Source organism: Ischnura elegans, chromosome 6, assembly GCF_921293095.1.
Source record: "Ischnura elegans chromosome 6, ioIscEleg1.1, whole genome shotgun sequence".
Classification (NCBI taxonomy): Eukaryota; Metazoa; Arthropoda; class Insecta; order Odonata; family Coenagrionidae; genus Ischnura; species Ischnura elegans.
The window spans coordinates 33,830,320-33,847,795 of NC_060251.1; the positions used below are offsets into that span (position 1 = coordinate 33,830,320).

At 35.7% G+C, this 17,476-nt stretch overlaps 2 protein-coding genes across 2 annotated transcripts; one reads left to right on the forward strand and one right to left on the reverse strand.

Annotated features, from left to right (window-relative positions):
• Nucleotides 1-665: 665 nt before the first annotated feature.
• LOC124160322 (cuticle protein 7-like) lies at nt 666-2,234 on the reverse strand. Its single transcript, XM_046536152.1, has 3 exons — nt 2,189-2,234; nt 1,834-1,917; nt 666-1,086 (listed from the first exon to the last, which is right to left on the reverse strand). Exons 1-3 carry the CDS (start codon nt 2,201-2,203, stop codon nt 733-735), a joined length of 453 nt encoding a protein of 150 aa, XP_046392108.1. The 5' UTR covers nt 2,204-2,234; the 3' UTR covers nt 666-732.
• Nucleotides 2,235-4,230: 1,996 nt separating this feature from the next.
• LOC124160320 (cuticle protein 7-like) lies at nt 4,231-5,972 on the forward strand. Its single transcript, XM_046536150.1, has 3 exons — nt 4,231-4,272; nt 4,529-4,612; nt 5,482-5,972. Exons 1-3 carry the CDS (start codon nt 4,258-4,260, stop codon nt 5,833-5,835), a joined length of 453 nt encoding a protein of 150 aa, XP_046392106.1. The 5' UTR covers nt 4,231-4,257; the 3' UTR covers nt 5,836-5,972.
• Nucleotides 5,973-17,476: the final 11,504 nt, after the last annotated feature.

The window sequence follows — 17,476 nt, forward strand, 5'->3', positions numbered from 1 at the left end:
AATAAAATCTGGTTATCTAGTACTACTAGGGCTAATAGATGAGCGAATTTGATTCGGTGGGCGATTGTTGAGCGTTTGTGCAGTGGAGGTACGGTGTTGGTATCCACATTCTCGTTAGTAAAGACACCTTCTTACATTGCTATTTTTTTCTATTGAATGAATTTAATTCACTAATCAAGTCACACATACACTTTACAAAAAAAAAACAGAAAAAGCAATATTTTGAGGGGCTATATTTTTAGTAGCAAGCTTTTTCAACAAACAATCTTATGGGAAATTAAGGTCCGACATTATCATATTAGCTGGTACCTTACTTTTTTCTGTTTTTCTCACGATAATTCCTTTAAGATAGTCCACTATTTCTCTGTATTACAATATGATGTAACAAATTGCTCAATGTAACAGGAATTTTTCACGCTAATAATACATATATGAAATTAATCCCTCCACATATTGCACGAGTAATCCAAACTGCCATTGTGCGGGTGTCGATCTCATCCATTTGTGAGGAATCCTGGAAATTTCCATAGAATATGAATGAAAGCACCGTTGGATGTTAAATAGCTAGGGATAAGAGCTCTAAAAGATTAAAAATTGATGAAAGACATTTATTCTCACAAAATAAATTATAAATACAGAGGAAAACAAAGGAGCACATCGCAATTATTTTTAACAAAATGGTGTCTCCATTGAGAGGGATTTGCAAAAATATAAATCAGGTACGGAATATTTTTAGTAGTGGTGTCCGCCGTGGTGAGCGTAGGCGTAGAGGTTTCCGTTAGCATGGGATGACGCATGTCCTCCGTGGCCACCGCCATATCCTCCAGCGAATGCACCTCCGTATCCTCCGTGGTGTGGGGCCACGTGGTAATGCTGAGGGTGCACGGCCTTGCCCTGTCGCTTGACGACGGCGTTGAATCCGTTGTGCTTGTCAGCGGTGTACTCGACCACCCTGACTGTGCCGTCAGCTTCGTGGAGGCTGTAAGCACCCTTGACTACATCTCCGTCCCTCGTCTCCCACTGGTTCTTCTGATCACCGGTCTTGTGGTCGCTCACGCCATAGTCGAAGTTGTACTTAGGATGAGCCTGGAATTCAACGCATCATTTTCAAACTTTGAAGAGAAATTAAAAAATTTTTGAGCTTAATATCTGCCTGTTTAACCAACACGTACTATTTTCGTCGTTACGAGAGTCTGCTATTTGAGACATTTATTTTTTTGCTTAAGTTGATGAAGCCTTGACATTTTATGTACTTTTCAGTGGGAGAATTGTAAAATTTCTCATTTTTCCACATATTCGTCTGAACTAAAATTATCGCTAGACTGCATATCATGCCCAATTTCAATAAATTGGGAACAGGAAGTCGAAATAACTCGACAATAATTTTAATTTTATTATTTTAAAGAGTCACTGTTACAGGTTATTCTTCTTGTAGGTTTCCTTTAAACTTTATTGGAAATAGCTTTTTTCATGTTCGAATCTAACATAATGTAATTGTAAAATTCCAAATTTTTCTCCATCACTTATCCTATGCTATATTCAATTCACTTATACTGAAAAAAGAGATTTTCAATCTAAGAGTTAAATCACTTGCCAGTATATCGATGTATCTCGGGTTCAAATCAAAATCTAGTAATCTAAATCAAAGTCAAGAACCCCCCCCCCCCCCCAATCTAAATCTTTAAAATTCGTTTTGGCTATGGAAGAGGACTGGATTTCCACGTGTGATATTCATATATCCGCTCAGCTTCGTATAAGTGCATTTATTTCGTCACATAACGAATCCAACTTAAAGACTCAATCACTGATCGAGCGTGTGGAAGTAACACTTACGTAGTAGTCGACATGATGGCCTTCACCACCATAGTGGCCAGGGACTGCAGCAGCACAAGCCACGGCGGCGAACAATACGGCTATCTATAAATCAAATAAAAGATCAGGCGACAACTACCTATTACCAAATTGCCAATTCTTGCAAAGTTTTCTCCTGCAGTTATAATTTTGACAGTTGGTACCTCTCCATATAGTGAGCAGTGTCCGCTCAAAAGATTTTTAAATTTATACTCATGCAATATTGAGCAGTTTTTGAAAATATTTATTTAAAAAACATGTTAACTTAAAAGCGCATAAGTATAGATGCTTACAAATTAAAATTGAATGAACGCTTATTTAAAATCACTAGTCCTACCTGGGTGATATGCATTTCAGTATAGTTGATGTTGTTCCTGCGAGGAGAAGAGAGATGATTGATACTTCAAATGGCCAACTCGTCATATTTATATCTCTATTCAAAGGAAAGTGGGTGTGCTTTCATTAATGGTGGGGAGTTCGAGGTTTGAGAGTAAGTTTCGAAGTCCTATGCGAAATTTAATGGATGGATCCCTCCCGTTACGACAGTGGAAAGTTAGCGTTTGGCACTTACCCCTCATTTTCTGCTTTGGGCGTATCCATTCTTGTGCTGAATGATTTTTTCTCTGATTGAACGAGGAAAAAAAATGCCAACCTTTATCTCCAAGTTTTTAATGTTTCATTTGATTAGTATTGCCCTGTTTACTGTTTATTCGAGATAGTATCAACAGCTAAGACAGTTATATTTTCCTAACTAGGTGGATTACAATTACTTTTAATATCAATGATGCTTAAATTTCATGCGTATAACGAAAAATTACCTAAAAATGCTAAATAATGTCAAAAAATGCTCGTTTTACGGCAGTCTCTAGGCCTTTAAATGCATGGCTTTTCAATAGATTGCATTTTTACTGCAAGTATAATCGCGTATTTAAATGTACTTTAACTAATACGTTTTTTTTTTGATGCATGAATTTCTATTGAAAATATTAGTGAGCCATTAACTTCTGTAAAATACCGTTATTACATCTAAATAAGTCAAAGCGAAGTATTATTTATTATTATTTTGTGTTAGTATAACTTTTTTATGTTTGTCTCAGAATAAAGAAATTATATCATTTTTACTTCGTACTCAAAATTATCTTCTTTGGGTGATAACAGCTATCAGGCTCTTCTGTCCTCAATGTAAAAGGACATAGGTCGGATAAATAATGCCTATTGAAACAATATTCAACAGTTGACGTTGATTCATTTGCGGGATATCTACATGACGCTCAATGACCAGAAGTGATAACGGAAGGGAAAAAACTAACGATGTCTTCCGCTTGACTGAAACGAAAACGATGAGTAGTGAATGAAGCACGAAGAAGTATCCATGAATGTGCTGAATGATTTTTTCCAATTGAATAAGGAAAAAAATTGCCAAATTTTATCTCCAAGATTTTAAATGTTTCTTGTGACTGGTATTGCCCTGTTTCCTATTTATTCGAGATATTATGAAAAGCTTGGACAGTTATTATTTTCCAAATTACCTGGGTTACTCTTAGTTTTAATTTCAATGATATTTACGATATATTCTATGTGTATAAACGACAAATTACCTAAAACCGCTAAAGAATGTCAAAAAACGCTCGTCTCAATAAGTGTACTTACAATTGGGACAGTGAAATATGAAGAGTACCACGGATAATAATTTTTACAAGTTAGCCTTCCACATGCAACTTCCAAAAGCAGAAGTTTATCTTTCATAAATCATAGCAAGAATCACGCGGGAGTTCAAAGAAAAAACCTGCATAAGAACCGCCATTAATTCCTCCAAGTTTATTCCTCAGCAAGTTAAAATTACAATTAAATTTCCAGTACAAATCCAGTTTCATAGGGCTTTTATTGACCAGCTTTATATTGTACAGGCCTTTCATCTTCAACGAGCGTTCTTTGTCCTGACTCCGAGGTACATGTTAATGTTATGTTTACAGGTATGAAATATGAATATCGTTGATAATAATTACATCTAAACGTAATTCACTGCATTAGAAAAAGTAGTTGCCTTAGTTTTTGATGATTCCCCTTGATTAAACAAGAAAAAAATCCGTGCTTGTCACATGAAAAATAGCAAAAACTTGGGGATAAAGGTTTTATTTTCATCATTTAGCCAGATAATATTACAACCAATAAAAGATTGGAAACGCCCACGGAAGAAAACGAGATATAAGTGCCAAATACTGACTTTCCACTGTCGCAACTAGAGCGATTCATGCATTAAATTTCGCAGAGAACTTCGAAACTCCCCACCATTGATTGGAAGCACACCCGCATTCCTTTCGATAGAGGTATAAATAAGAGTGGTGGGCCTTTTGAAGTATCAATCATCTCACTTCCCTTCACAGGAACAACACCGACAATTCCGAAATGCATATCACCCAGGTAAGATTAGTGCTTAAAAATTCAAGAACATTCAAAGTTCAGAAGAAAGCATCTGAGCTAGTTAAGGGTTTAATTCCTAAAATTTTATCATTATTCAAAATTAACTCGATTTGTATGAGTTGAAATTTTACATTTTATTCAGCGCTGGCTGATAATTGATTGGAGAGATAACAACAACGAAAACTTGAATAGCAGGAAGAAACATTGTCTTAATTTTTACGCACTAGAATTTATAAATTCTTTCATTAAATTATAGACCGCCGTTTTGTTTGCCGCCATGGCTTGCGCTGCAGCAATTCCTGGCCACTATGGAGGAGAAGGTCACCATGTCGACTACTACGTAAGTATCATTTCCACTTACTCGCTGCTAAGTGATTGAGTACGTAAGTTGGCATAAATAGGTGAGGGCAAAACTCACCTCACCATAACCTAAACGGATGTATGCATATCACATGTAAAAGGCCAGTCCTTTCCCTAGGTAATTACAGATTTTGAAGATTTCTGTCCATTATATTCACCCAGAATATAAACCTGGGACCCTTCAATACGGTCACAAGCAATCTAACAAATATGCTGCTAATCTCTTTTCAGTGCCACTGAAATGGCTTAAGTATGGGATGCTTGGTGGGAATAACGTAGGCTTAAATTAAAAAATAAGAAACTTATTGCTCAGCCCACCAAACTTAGTAGATATTTCTTTTTTCGCGATAAAAATAATTTCTCTCAGGATTAAAGCCACTACCATCATATTGCAAGAACTAAGATAAATAATATTCCCACTAATTTTGAATTTCATTGCTTTAGTCTCAAATTTGACAAAAAGCAATTCAATGGCAAAAAACTAGATGAATAACCTCTTTAAAATTAAATTGAATTAAAATTGAAATTGTCGAGTTACTTAAACTTTTCGTGTACGATATCATGATCAATTTATTAAATTATAAAAATTGACCATGATACATTGTCTTCAAATAAATTTTCTTTAGACGCATTGCAGAAAAAGTGAGAACATTGTGAATCTCTTTACCCACTGAAAAAATATGATCAACAAAGGCTTTTTCAACTAATATAAATAAATTAAAAATGCCAAATAGCATACGGTTATACTATCCTTACAATCAATGTAGTAGGTGCTGTTTCAATGGGTAGATTGTAGTTCAGAAATTTCCAATTTCCCTCAAAGAATAATTATTTTACACTGAATTTCAGGCTCACCCTAAGTACAACTTTGACTATGGTGTGAGTGACCACAAGACCGGAGACCAGAAGAACCAGTGGGAGACGAGGGACGGAGATGTAGTCAAGGGTGCTTACAGCCTCCACGAAGCTGATGGCACGATCAGGGTGGTCGAGTACACCGCTGACAAGCACAACGGATTCAACGCCGTCGTCAAACGACAGGGCAAGGCTGTGCACCCACAGCATTACCACGTGGCCCCACACCACGGAGGATACGGAGGTGCATTCGCTGGAGGATATGGCGGTGGCCACGGAGGACATGCGTCATCCCATGCTAACGGAAACCTCTACGCCTACGCTCACCACGGTGGTCACCACTACTGAAAACCTTCTCTACCTGCCTTACATTTCTTACCAACTCCTTACTATGTAGATACCATTTGGAACAAAGAAAATCAAATTGCGCCTTTGTTTTCCTCGTGATATAATTTATTATGTGAGAATAAATACCCTGAAAATAATTATATGTTTTTCAAGTTCTTAACCCTATCATAAATTAAAATAATGCAAAATCATAAACAATATACATCATTATATTGGATGCATAATTGCAAGTATTTTACGTCTTAATAACTTCAACAAAATATCAACACTGATCAGCTATGTTTACACTGACTACTCGTATATAATGTGTATTACAGTAATTCCTTATTTTATGGATACTTAAAACAAGTATGCTAGTGAAGCCTATTTATACTACTTATCTGTCAGTATTCTGAAATATGTCGATATTTGAAAATTCCTAAGGTTCAACATAGGTTCTCTGGAACTGAAGTTCCATTCTCTTAGATCTTATGCAAATTAAAAGCAGTCATACAACAATGTGATCTAGCGTAACTGTATAAAAATCTATATAGTAGCTCATTACTGATACTGAAAATTTTCCAAAACCCGTCATTTTTTCCACTTTTTGTCCAGTATGCTTTGACAATATGAAAGGCGTCATATGTTGAGCATCAAAAGAGTTCAGTAAAATATTTGAGTTACAAATAAGGGCTGAAAGAAAGGAGCTGGAAGAGTACCTAACATCAAAAGGAAAACACAGCTTATTGGCTTATCACTGCAGTTTCTTTGGATAGATCATGTAGGGGAAAGTAACAGTAGACCAGGAGATAATGTAGAGTTCTACACCTTTATTTTTGCTGCGCCATTCTTATACTATACTAGCTTATAATGCGGGAAATATCAAGGAATGATTTTTTGGTAAATTGAAATATGCTTACGTTTTTTCCAAAAGAGAAACTGTAAAATTCGTTATTCCTTACTATCCTAGTAACGCCTTCCAACACAGCAATAATGGATCTATAAAATAATTAAGTTCTCAAGAACCTCTACTTATTAAGGCATGATTACAGGCAACATTAACACGTACAAGTCACTGTCTACATGCAATAGCGCCGTGATTTGATGCTAAAATGCACCTCGTAACAACACAAAATGTACGAATGCATAGACAGAGAATAGAACCTGTTTGATTTGATGCTAAAATGCACCTCGTTACAACCCAAAATGTACGAATGCATAGACAGAGAATAGAACCTGTTCCAATTCGACTCAGGTATTCGTAAATAGTCCGTTCCTCATAAATTGTTCATGTGATTGAAAATTAACTCCCATGAGTAAGCAGCGCAACCAGGCCTCTGGAAAGGGCTAATTTATGGAGAAATGTTGTTTTATTGAGTTTCCTCACGGTTTGAAACCATGCATTAAAGTAGATCATCAAATTATATTTAAATTAGGATATCAGACTCGCATATTAATATGTAAAGCAGAAAACTATTTCACAACCCTTTTTCATGTTATGATAACTTCAGGGAATGCAATGCAAAGCAAAAGGAGAGTGTCCAATGGCCGTAAAATTTGGCACTAGGTACTCGTCAAATCAAACAACTACTCTACCCAAATAACCCTTCCGTTGCAATTTAAGGGAGTAATGCTTCCTCGCCAGGGACTACCACCAGTGGCGTAGCCGGGGGATCCGGACCCCCCCCCTCCCCCGAAATATAAAAGCACAATTATTGTCATTCATAAAAGAAAACAAAATACTGAAAAATCAGGAATCTACAAAATGTTCCTTTAACAAATTAAGTTTTTTCGAATATGAAAATTCTTAAAATTAGTTTAAAACTCATTACTTAGTGGCCGCTTTTTTAAACATTTTCCCCCCTGGTTTTGGACCCCCACCGTACGAAATTCCCGGCTAGCCACTGACTACCACAGCCGCAGACACACCACCCAAATGAAACCTTTGCTAGGTTGTAGAGACCTCGCTAGAGTAACGTTGGGTTGTACCCTGGGAGCCTTCGTGGGGCTGATGGGACCCCACTGATGAGGCCGGGTTGTTAACATTAACACACTACCCGTGATCCTTCGCAACGGGACGCTAACGGGACCCTGCTAATGATTTGTGAGTAGTTGTTTAATTTGACGAGCGGTGCCAAATCTTACGGTCATTGGAGACTCTCCTTTTGTTTTGCATTGCTTAGAAGCCGTAAAGCTCAATTTCCGTTCCTTTAACTTCAGGGAAGTTTCCAGCGAAATATTAATACCAAGGCTTAGTGGGGAGAGCCGTATGACTCACTAAAAAGATAGCCAATTAATTTATTTAATAGCCGATAAAATGGACATTTTTTAATACTTTCATAAAAACGTATATTTACATATTAGCATCAGAGCCACGGTACTTTGTTACAAATGCAGATGAGACATAAATGTACAATTGACGATTTCACTCATTCCCTAAGCTGCTGTGAATGTTATAACTAAGACTTACATATTAACTGCAAGAACGGGATTCTAACAATTCGTTACATATGTGAGTGTGTACATATTTTTTCAATAGATATTAACTCATTTTTCAATTTTTAAGTCGTAAAAAATTTTATTGCCCCAAACAAACGGTAAATAAATATTTTTTTGCTCATGCCTATAGAGTACACGTGATTTAAAGGTATATTTTAATGATTTACGAGAGCAGTGATTTCATGAAGGTAAATACAGACTGAACCGATAATTGCTTAAATGGTTCCGATTTCTACGAATGAAAGAAATGATTAGGGGATCTGGATCCACCCCTGTATGAGAAACAAGAAGGACGCAGGTGATATGAAAGAAAATATTATAGTTGCTTGAAATTAATATCCTTTGCCTAATTTTACAACAGTTACCGAAGGAATAATTATAACAATATCTCTTATGATCACAGAAGCCCAAAATTGCAACCATTATAATATATATTGGACAACACATTTAAAAACACTTATACCCAGTCGAGACTCAAATTTTCGACCTTCAGTTTGGTGGGTGAGGACTGAATCCCTCCGCCACCGAGGTTAATAATAACTGTTCACTAAAAAAAGGACGTTTGGTCCCTACGCGTGGGCATGTGGTTACCACAAATGGCCATCCAATAAACGGTGAGCTCTTTTGGACGTCTTGTACTACACTTCGTGAATAGGCGCTGGCGGATGGAGATATAATGATGCTGAAGCAATTTTAATCATAAAAGATACTTGCGACGCAAATGATTTCGACCGCTAAAAGCTTATTAGCATCGGCAAAGCTTCGCGGAAGTATTAAAATAGGACAAATATTGTTTCTCTGTGGTTGCATACCCAAAAAACGCCTCCATTTGATGGAATTTTGGAGTGGTAAGAAATTTAGTGAGAAAATATTCTCTCGTCAAAATGTTTTTTCGAAAGTTTCACATATTTTCTAGGGGGAAGATCAAATATTTTACAGCAAAAATCATTTCAGCTTTTCCCTAATATTTATTGCCGGAGACCGAGGGTGATTGAGAGCTTGTTGTTCTTTCAAGCTTTCAGGATTTACGGCACTCCTGATTATATGCTGTCTGCACTGGAAAATGCCGATATTTACGAGATTAGCCATATGTTTCATCTTAATGGCTTGTCAGTAAAAATAAATCAACAAGAATAGCTGATATTTTAAGAAGATAATTGCGGTAACACAATTTTATTTCAGCAATTGAAATCATTTAAAGTATTCAAAATACTTTGACTTAGTACCAAATACTACATGCAAAAGCAGCAACCAGATGTTCTTTACGATATTTGGATATCTTGTTTTTAGGTTTAAGTCTCATATGAGTTCCATCGATGATGACTGCAAATACTATTTTTCCTGAAATATGGCGCTATAAAATTAATTTAGACTCACCAAGTCCCAAAAAAGAACAAAATTATTTAAGGAAATAGGGCCATTATATTTTAAAATCATTCTTTTAATTTTAAATTTAAAAATGAGGCAAAAATATCCCATACGTAACCGTAGTTTTAACTCCACTAGTAAATCAAACTATCATTTTTACCTTGGAAGAAGATTCATTGTCAGTTAACAATCACTTAAAAAGCACAAGTAATAGCGAAGTATTCACTGAGTAAGCCATTAAAAGTCTTTAACAACGAGTCTCAGCTACCTTAAAAATATGTTGTTATCCTAGGTTTAACTCCATTCATGAATCGAACAATATCATATTTACCATATATATTGTTCCATAGAGTATATACTTACTCTAAGATTATACATAGATATTTTACATATCGTAAGAATTAGGGAGAGGTAAATGTAAAACCAGTGGTAGGCTAATAACTTGAATCCAATGCACTCTTAGTATTTTAGTATATTTTCTTCAAATTCAAAAGTCTCACATGAAAGAAGTTGATATAGGTTCTATTAATTGAACAAAGAGCATTGATTGCCTTTCACCTCCGCAATCTCTAATATTTTCGAAGAAGAAAGTAGCGCGGTTCTTCCAGTACAGATCATTCTAAAGACCTCTATTAAGGGAAATAAAAATTGGTTATAATAATCCAACCCCTTAAATTAGGAAATATTGATAAGTGTATGCAGAGAATTTCTAAGGTGATGAAAAAAAATTGTGGACACATGGGCCACTTTTCTTAATGGCGTCCATGCGTAAACATTCTTTTGCACCAGCACAAAAGGGACAGACCAACTTTTCCGGAATCACGTAAGTGCCAAGAATTGACTTTCCACTGTCGTAACGGGCACGCTCCAAACACTGAAAGGAAGTGGTATAAATATGAGGTACTGCTCCCATGGGATACACACTCAACTCGCTCTACCTCTCTTGAATAGCACCAACGATACAACGATGCAGTTCGCACAGGTAAGATTCAATAATTGTGCACTTCAGTGGGAGCCAAAATATATGTGCAACTGCATCTCAGCATGTTCAACGTATATCTGGAAAATATTTTCAATCTAAAATTATTTTTATATTGATTTTCATTGTAAACCGCAAACTGTAATTGGAAGTAAGAATGTATTCATCTTGTCCATTCTTGAATTGACCAATTCATTTATTCCACTTTAATCATAGAACATTACCTAGCAAGTGAGACTTATATATTGAATTCGATTTCACATACTTATTCTTGACTGAAACCATATGCAGAGCATAAACGCATAGAGAAACGCACGCATTGAAAAGACGGATAATTAAGTATATCAAAAATAATGAAAACAATTGCTATTTACAACAAATCCTTCAACGAGAATAATTGTAATCAACATTCACTCAAATAAAATTTTATTGTTATACTTATTTGTATTTGACAATTTCAGATTTCAACTCTATTCGCCATCGTGGCATGTGCGGTAGCGGCCCCTGGTTTCCATGGAGGAGACGAACATCATGTTGACTATTACGTAAGTAAAGAAATGAAAACAGCGTCGCGACGCGTCGGTGAAAACCAATGGAGTTAATTTGCCTCCCGAAACTGGAAATTTCCAACTACAGAAATAGACTATTCAAACTTATTTTTTGCATTAGTCTAAGTTCAGGAAAATTTCGGTTCTACTAATGAGAACAGCCAAATGTCACAAACTTATATTCACGGCTTGTTCAATTAACCTACTCATTGATATTGAATTATTACCTATGGACTCTAAAAATTCACTTCTGGTAATAAAGTATAACACAATTTGATTCGGAATACCACCACACTGACGGCCGCTCCACGGTTTAAGTAACACTGGGATTAATTTGGGTTAAAGTGCGTTTGGTGGGGCCATGAAGCAGGTAGTCCCAGGTTATATATATAACCTTAATTTGAAATACAGTGAGTTATTTAATGCTTTAAAATTATATCATACTAGCAGATATATTATTCTTTCAGATAATTTGTTCACCGCAAGTACCGCTTCGATTATGGCTTCAGCAACAACAACTGAAATTTTCTAAAGTTTTCTAATGACGTAAATTCCACTACTAATTTTTATCTGACGGATATAGGCTTATTACAAGCACGCCATCTACTATAAGGTATTCATAGCATATCAATATATTTATGATTCAAGGCTCACCCTAAGTACAACTTTGACTATGGCGTGAGCGACCACAAGACCGGAGACCAGAAGAACCAGTGGGAGACGAGGGACGGAGATGTAGTCAAGGGTGCTTACAGCCTCCACGAAGCTGATGGCACAGTGCGCACAGTCGAGTACACCGCTGACAAGCACAACGGATTCAATGCTGTCGTCCATAGACAGGGCAAGGCCGTGCACCCACAGCATTACCACGTGGCCCCACACCACGGAGGATACGGAGGTGGATTCGCTGGAGGATATGGCGGTGACCACGGAGGACATGCATCATCCCATGCTAACGGAAACATCTACGCCTATGCCCACCACGGTGGACACCATTATTAAACACCTACGTCTCTGTTTACCATCCCCGCTTCGCTTGAAATGATTCACATTTTGTTGTGATGCTGCACGTGCTTCAGTGTGCCCATCGTTGTTCAGTTCAATCAGCGAATGTAAATAGTTTTATTTATATGAAATAAATATTGATGCTGTTTTGAATTTAAATGTTCATATCTCTTTTATTTCCTGAAACATAAAGGTCTATGAATGTTATGCATGTTAATAAGGAAAATAATTTGCCCATATGCCCATAGTAGACGGTGATATACCTGTACCATAAACACGGAGAAATAACCTCTTCCGTCTCCAGGAAATGGAGGTCTCCTAATAGTATGCAAAGTACAAGAATATTTGGTCTTATAACCACTCAGCCAAGGTTGGAATGGAAAATTTCCGGATCCTAATCTTCTTTGACCAAACCGTAACACGAAAATCCCTAATTAGCTTATCCCATTATGTGATTGTTTTGCTTGCGTTCATTTTTATTTCATGTTTTTCATTTGGAATAAAAGTTAAATGTCCATTAGGTTTTACCATTGAGGAGAGGATTTATAATTTCCACGAAGATCTTGTCACTTATTAGTACCTATAGCATTAACTCACTCTTCAAAGTTTTCACAGCATTTCTGAAATTTAGTATTTCAATTGCTTTCAGCTTTTGGATACAGCCATTTTAGCGCATTGATCATATTTACTTCGAAGGGTATACAGTGAACAAGGTGAATGAATTAAACATTATTGTTCAGCGATAGGGCCCTCCCTGAGCACCCGCGGCACTAGGCATCAATTTCGGTGTATCCTCAACCACCAAGGGCATTCAAATGTAAATACTGTCGACCGCCACTTTTGGATATATGTATATAATAGTACTATGATTGAGTTAATTCGGGATTTTTCTCCAAAATTGTACATAATGAACGTTTTTTTTCACATTACAGCTGAAATGTTGTGATAATAAATGCTTTGAACTATACAATACCATCTCATCACAAAATCAATGAAAATACGATTGACTATTCATCTTGTGATACAAATTAATGTTTGTATGATTTCATGAAACCTTACATTTATTGATCAAAAGCTTTGACTCAATGTAATATACATTTAGTTTCAAATATTTTAAGTTTTTTTCAGTTTTTAATATTGTAAGTTATTTATTTAAATCAAATCTACATGTCAATGTTTGAAAAAAGAACCGGAACCATAAAATTCGTCATCGAAGATTAAAGAGTGATGTGAAATGAGAATTTATAAAAATAAAAAAGATTTAAAAATATTTTCCAATGAAGATTATCTCACATATCTCGGGAATACGAGAGTTACCTAATTGACGTTACACTGCATTGGTAAAGCCCGATCTCTCAGACCGGTAAATCGATCACTCTGACAGTTTAAACGAAGGATAACCCGCTTAAGTCGATGCTCTTTGGTAGACTATCAGTTGATTAGAGTAGTGATTTAGTTGAATATTTCAAACCTCTTCTTTGTTTAGTAAGCTCAAATGATACTTCTTGTAAGAATTTGCATTCAAAGGGTCACGGTCTCACACACCAAGCGTCAAAACTCGCATCCTTATTTAATATACGTCCAACAAGACGGCAAGCTAAAGCATACAGCAATGATTAATGACATATAATGAAAATTAAAAAAAAAACTTTTGGTTCCCTAGAGACAATTTGTGTGTTTATTGAAGTTTAAATAATGGCATAGCAAATTCTGAATACGGCGACGTGGCAGCGCTGTAAAGAATTAAAACATAAACTACATTGCCTTCGTAATGAAAATGTGTCATATGTATTTTTGATATTTTGATTTAAAACTACATTAGACCATTAATTTCATACCAACGAGGGAAATTGATTCTTTTAATAAATAAATACAAATCCATATTGGCACAGAAGATGCAAATCACCTTCCTTTTCGCACTCAATGGAAAAAAACGAAATGATTAGTTGGCTGACAAGGAAATTGTGCGCCTTCGGCATTTTCTAAAACTGTGAAACCGATATAGTTTTCAATCACTATAAAGCATGTATTTGATCGTTTTAAGAATGAGTTTTGGATGAATTGGGCAGCTGTATTGAAAGCAATTACCGGCTGTGGATGGGGAAAAAGGCAAAACATGCCCTAAAGAGATAGGCCACATAGTACATACGATGTGTGATTTAAAATGCGAGGCATAAAATTTTTAAACATACAGTATGCTACCAGGATATTTTAGCCCAGAGCCGTCTCAATCTAAATTCAAGATAAACGAGCGAATTCAAAATTCCCTTCTTCCGTAACAAACAATTAAATGAGAGGCCTCAAAAATATTTAAATAATTTAGCATGGCCATAACAAAAGTAAACAATTCCGGAAATTTTACTGGGAGGGATGGCTAAATTACAAAAGAAAGATCATAGCATCCTGCGTCACGAGATAAGTATTAGGAGATAACTTCATTTTTCGTATGCATTACAAAATAATATTACCTAACAAGATGGACCGAGTTATGACTAAAACGCCGGACTTCATGGATCCTCTGACTCGGATCGAAACACGTGGAACTTTCATGAGCATTTTTTCTCTAAATTCTATGATTCCGAGTAAATACAGAGGCACGTACTTTACATTCTCCAGAAAATACGTTTACAATACCTTGACATTAAGCCTGAACACATGAGATTTAGATATAATTATGGTTACATTCCGAATAGTTCGAATAGTATCGCGCCGATTTCTTGTTCAGTGTTACAAAGCTTCGCAGGGAAAGAACGTATGCGAGATAAATGACAAATATACATTTATAATTACAAAATCATCATTAACGTACAGATTATTGGCTCATATTTAAATCATTCTGATTCTTGTTTAGTCCATATAGCTTTGGAAAATAAATGAGTAATCGATCAAGGAAATAAGTCTGATTTATAAAAGGTGAGAACAGGAAATAATCATAATAAGATAAAAGAGGAAGGTGGGATTGAATTGAATACTGTAAATTTGTTATATTTGATAAAGAGAGTAAATTTGCTTATTTACACCGAGGGGAAAATGTATAATAATATAATTTTCGGCTGAGCAGAATGAATTTTCTGCTGGAATTACACATTAAGTCTAATAGCAAACTCAATGCTACTGATTTGTGGAATACTGATGAAACCGCGGTAGTAATTTTTCGCATTGTAGGTTTCTCAGAAATGTTCTCATTCCCTCATGCAGTATGTACGTTTTATGAAAAAGACACAAGGTTTGAAAGGGAAGCTTTCGATAAACTCCCTGCCATTAGGGAAACTTTTGAAATCTTTGTACGAAATTGCCAAGAATGCTGTTCTTTGAATGATTGCGTAACTTTTAATGAATTACTGGAAAAATATTCGACCAGTACATCATCAGGAAACCAGAGAAATATGGTATAAAAATATTTTTACTAACAGAGTCGAGGAGTTCCTAAGTATTTAAGTTAAACATTTATCCTAAATCAGGCAGATAGCCCATTTTCAGCTAGAAACTGTCATGATGTACTGAAAAGATTTATTCTAGCATTTCGAGGCAGTGGACGCAACGTCACCGCTGATAACTAGTTAACTAGTTATTATAGATATTCTATGTTATTATTTATTTATAGATATTCTAAAAAGAGGCAAGCTTATATATATGGGCATAATAAGGAAAAACAAAAGGCAGTTATCTCCTTATTTCATGGTTACACTTGGTCAGTAGCAATTTACATCCCGTTTCATTTTACGGAAAGAGTGCACCTTGGTGCCATGCAGACCCAAAGTAAGAAAAAAAATACTCTACCTTTATCATCAATGCATCACGAATCTGATATTGATGAAGCAAAAGGTAGACCCGAAAAAAACCAAGATTGCTACTTTCCACAATGCCACGAAATCTGGAGTGCACGTTGTGGATAAGTTATGCGCGACCTACTCAGTTTCGAGAAACACTAATCGCTAGCCAAACGTGGTGTTCTACACAATGCTTAATGTAGGAGCAATAAAATCCCAGATAATTTAGTCAGAAAATAATTTTATTTCCCAGAAACTTTGTAAAAGAAAAAAGAGGCCTCACTCAACTTTTTTCCAATGGGGTGAAAGAAAATAGCACTAGAACTCAGTATAATAATTAAACACTGATAAAAACACTGAAGATAATGACTTGTGTAGGGGTAAGTATATACGTCTCCAAAAGGAAAATGAAGAAAGTAGAAAAAAATAAAATTCAGCAGCCCAAAAAGAGGTGTTACGTCTATGGACGAAAAAATTATAAACTGACTATATGCATATGTAATAATTGCAAACATTTCGTTTTCTTGCAATGTTCATACATTTTTTCATTTATTTTCCAAATAAAAATAATTGAAAAAAAGTTGATATAATTTCGATTCGATAAAAACTTTTGTAAGAGTCAATATAAGTAGTATTTAGTGTTTTATTAACACAAATATTTCCATAATGTGCATGCATGAATTAGTTGCCCATACATGAAATTAATTATTCTATGATTGAATTTTTGTAGATAAAGCATTTAGTTCTACTTGCATTCGTTTTCTTTTAGCATAGCTAAATGGTGTCTGTGATACTCCGCGCGTCAAATAGCGATCCAAAATGTGACGCGACTGACGGAGAGTTGACAGCACCAAGGGTCCTGCAAGCTAATCAAAATCTACGGCAATGCATTCCATGTAGCTAGGAATATGACTGATTACCCTTAAGGTAACAGCAAAAATTGGTTATGTCATGTGGAGATAAATAGAAGTGGTGTCATGGTGCGGGAACGTGCCTGAATGCTGTTTCAGCACTGGTTAACAAAAGACGTCAAAATTAAGTAACAACTTCATCAATTTTGCTGCCTAAAAATTTTTAATATACACATTCGTAACCACAAAAATTGTAATAGAATATTAATGATAAATAGTTATAAAAATCATGCACAATATTATTTCACTTCTACTATACTGAAAAAAAATTAGTGGATACTTAGGACCACATTTCTTAATTGCGTCCATGCGTAAAAATTCCACTGTACCCACACAAAAGGAAACGCCCAACTTTTACAGAATCAAGCAAGTGCCAAGAATTGACTTTCCATTGTCGCAACGGGCACGCTCCAAATGCTGAGTTCTAAAGAACATAACTGCTCCCCCTTCTTAATGAAACCACGTCGGTTTCTTGAAAACTGTGATATAAATATGAGGTATCTGCCCTACGACAAGACACTTATCTCGTGAAACCTCACCAGAATAACATCGACGTCTCCACAATGCAGATCGCACAGGTAA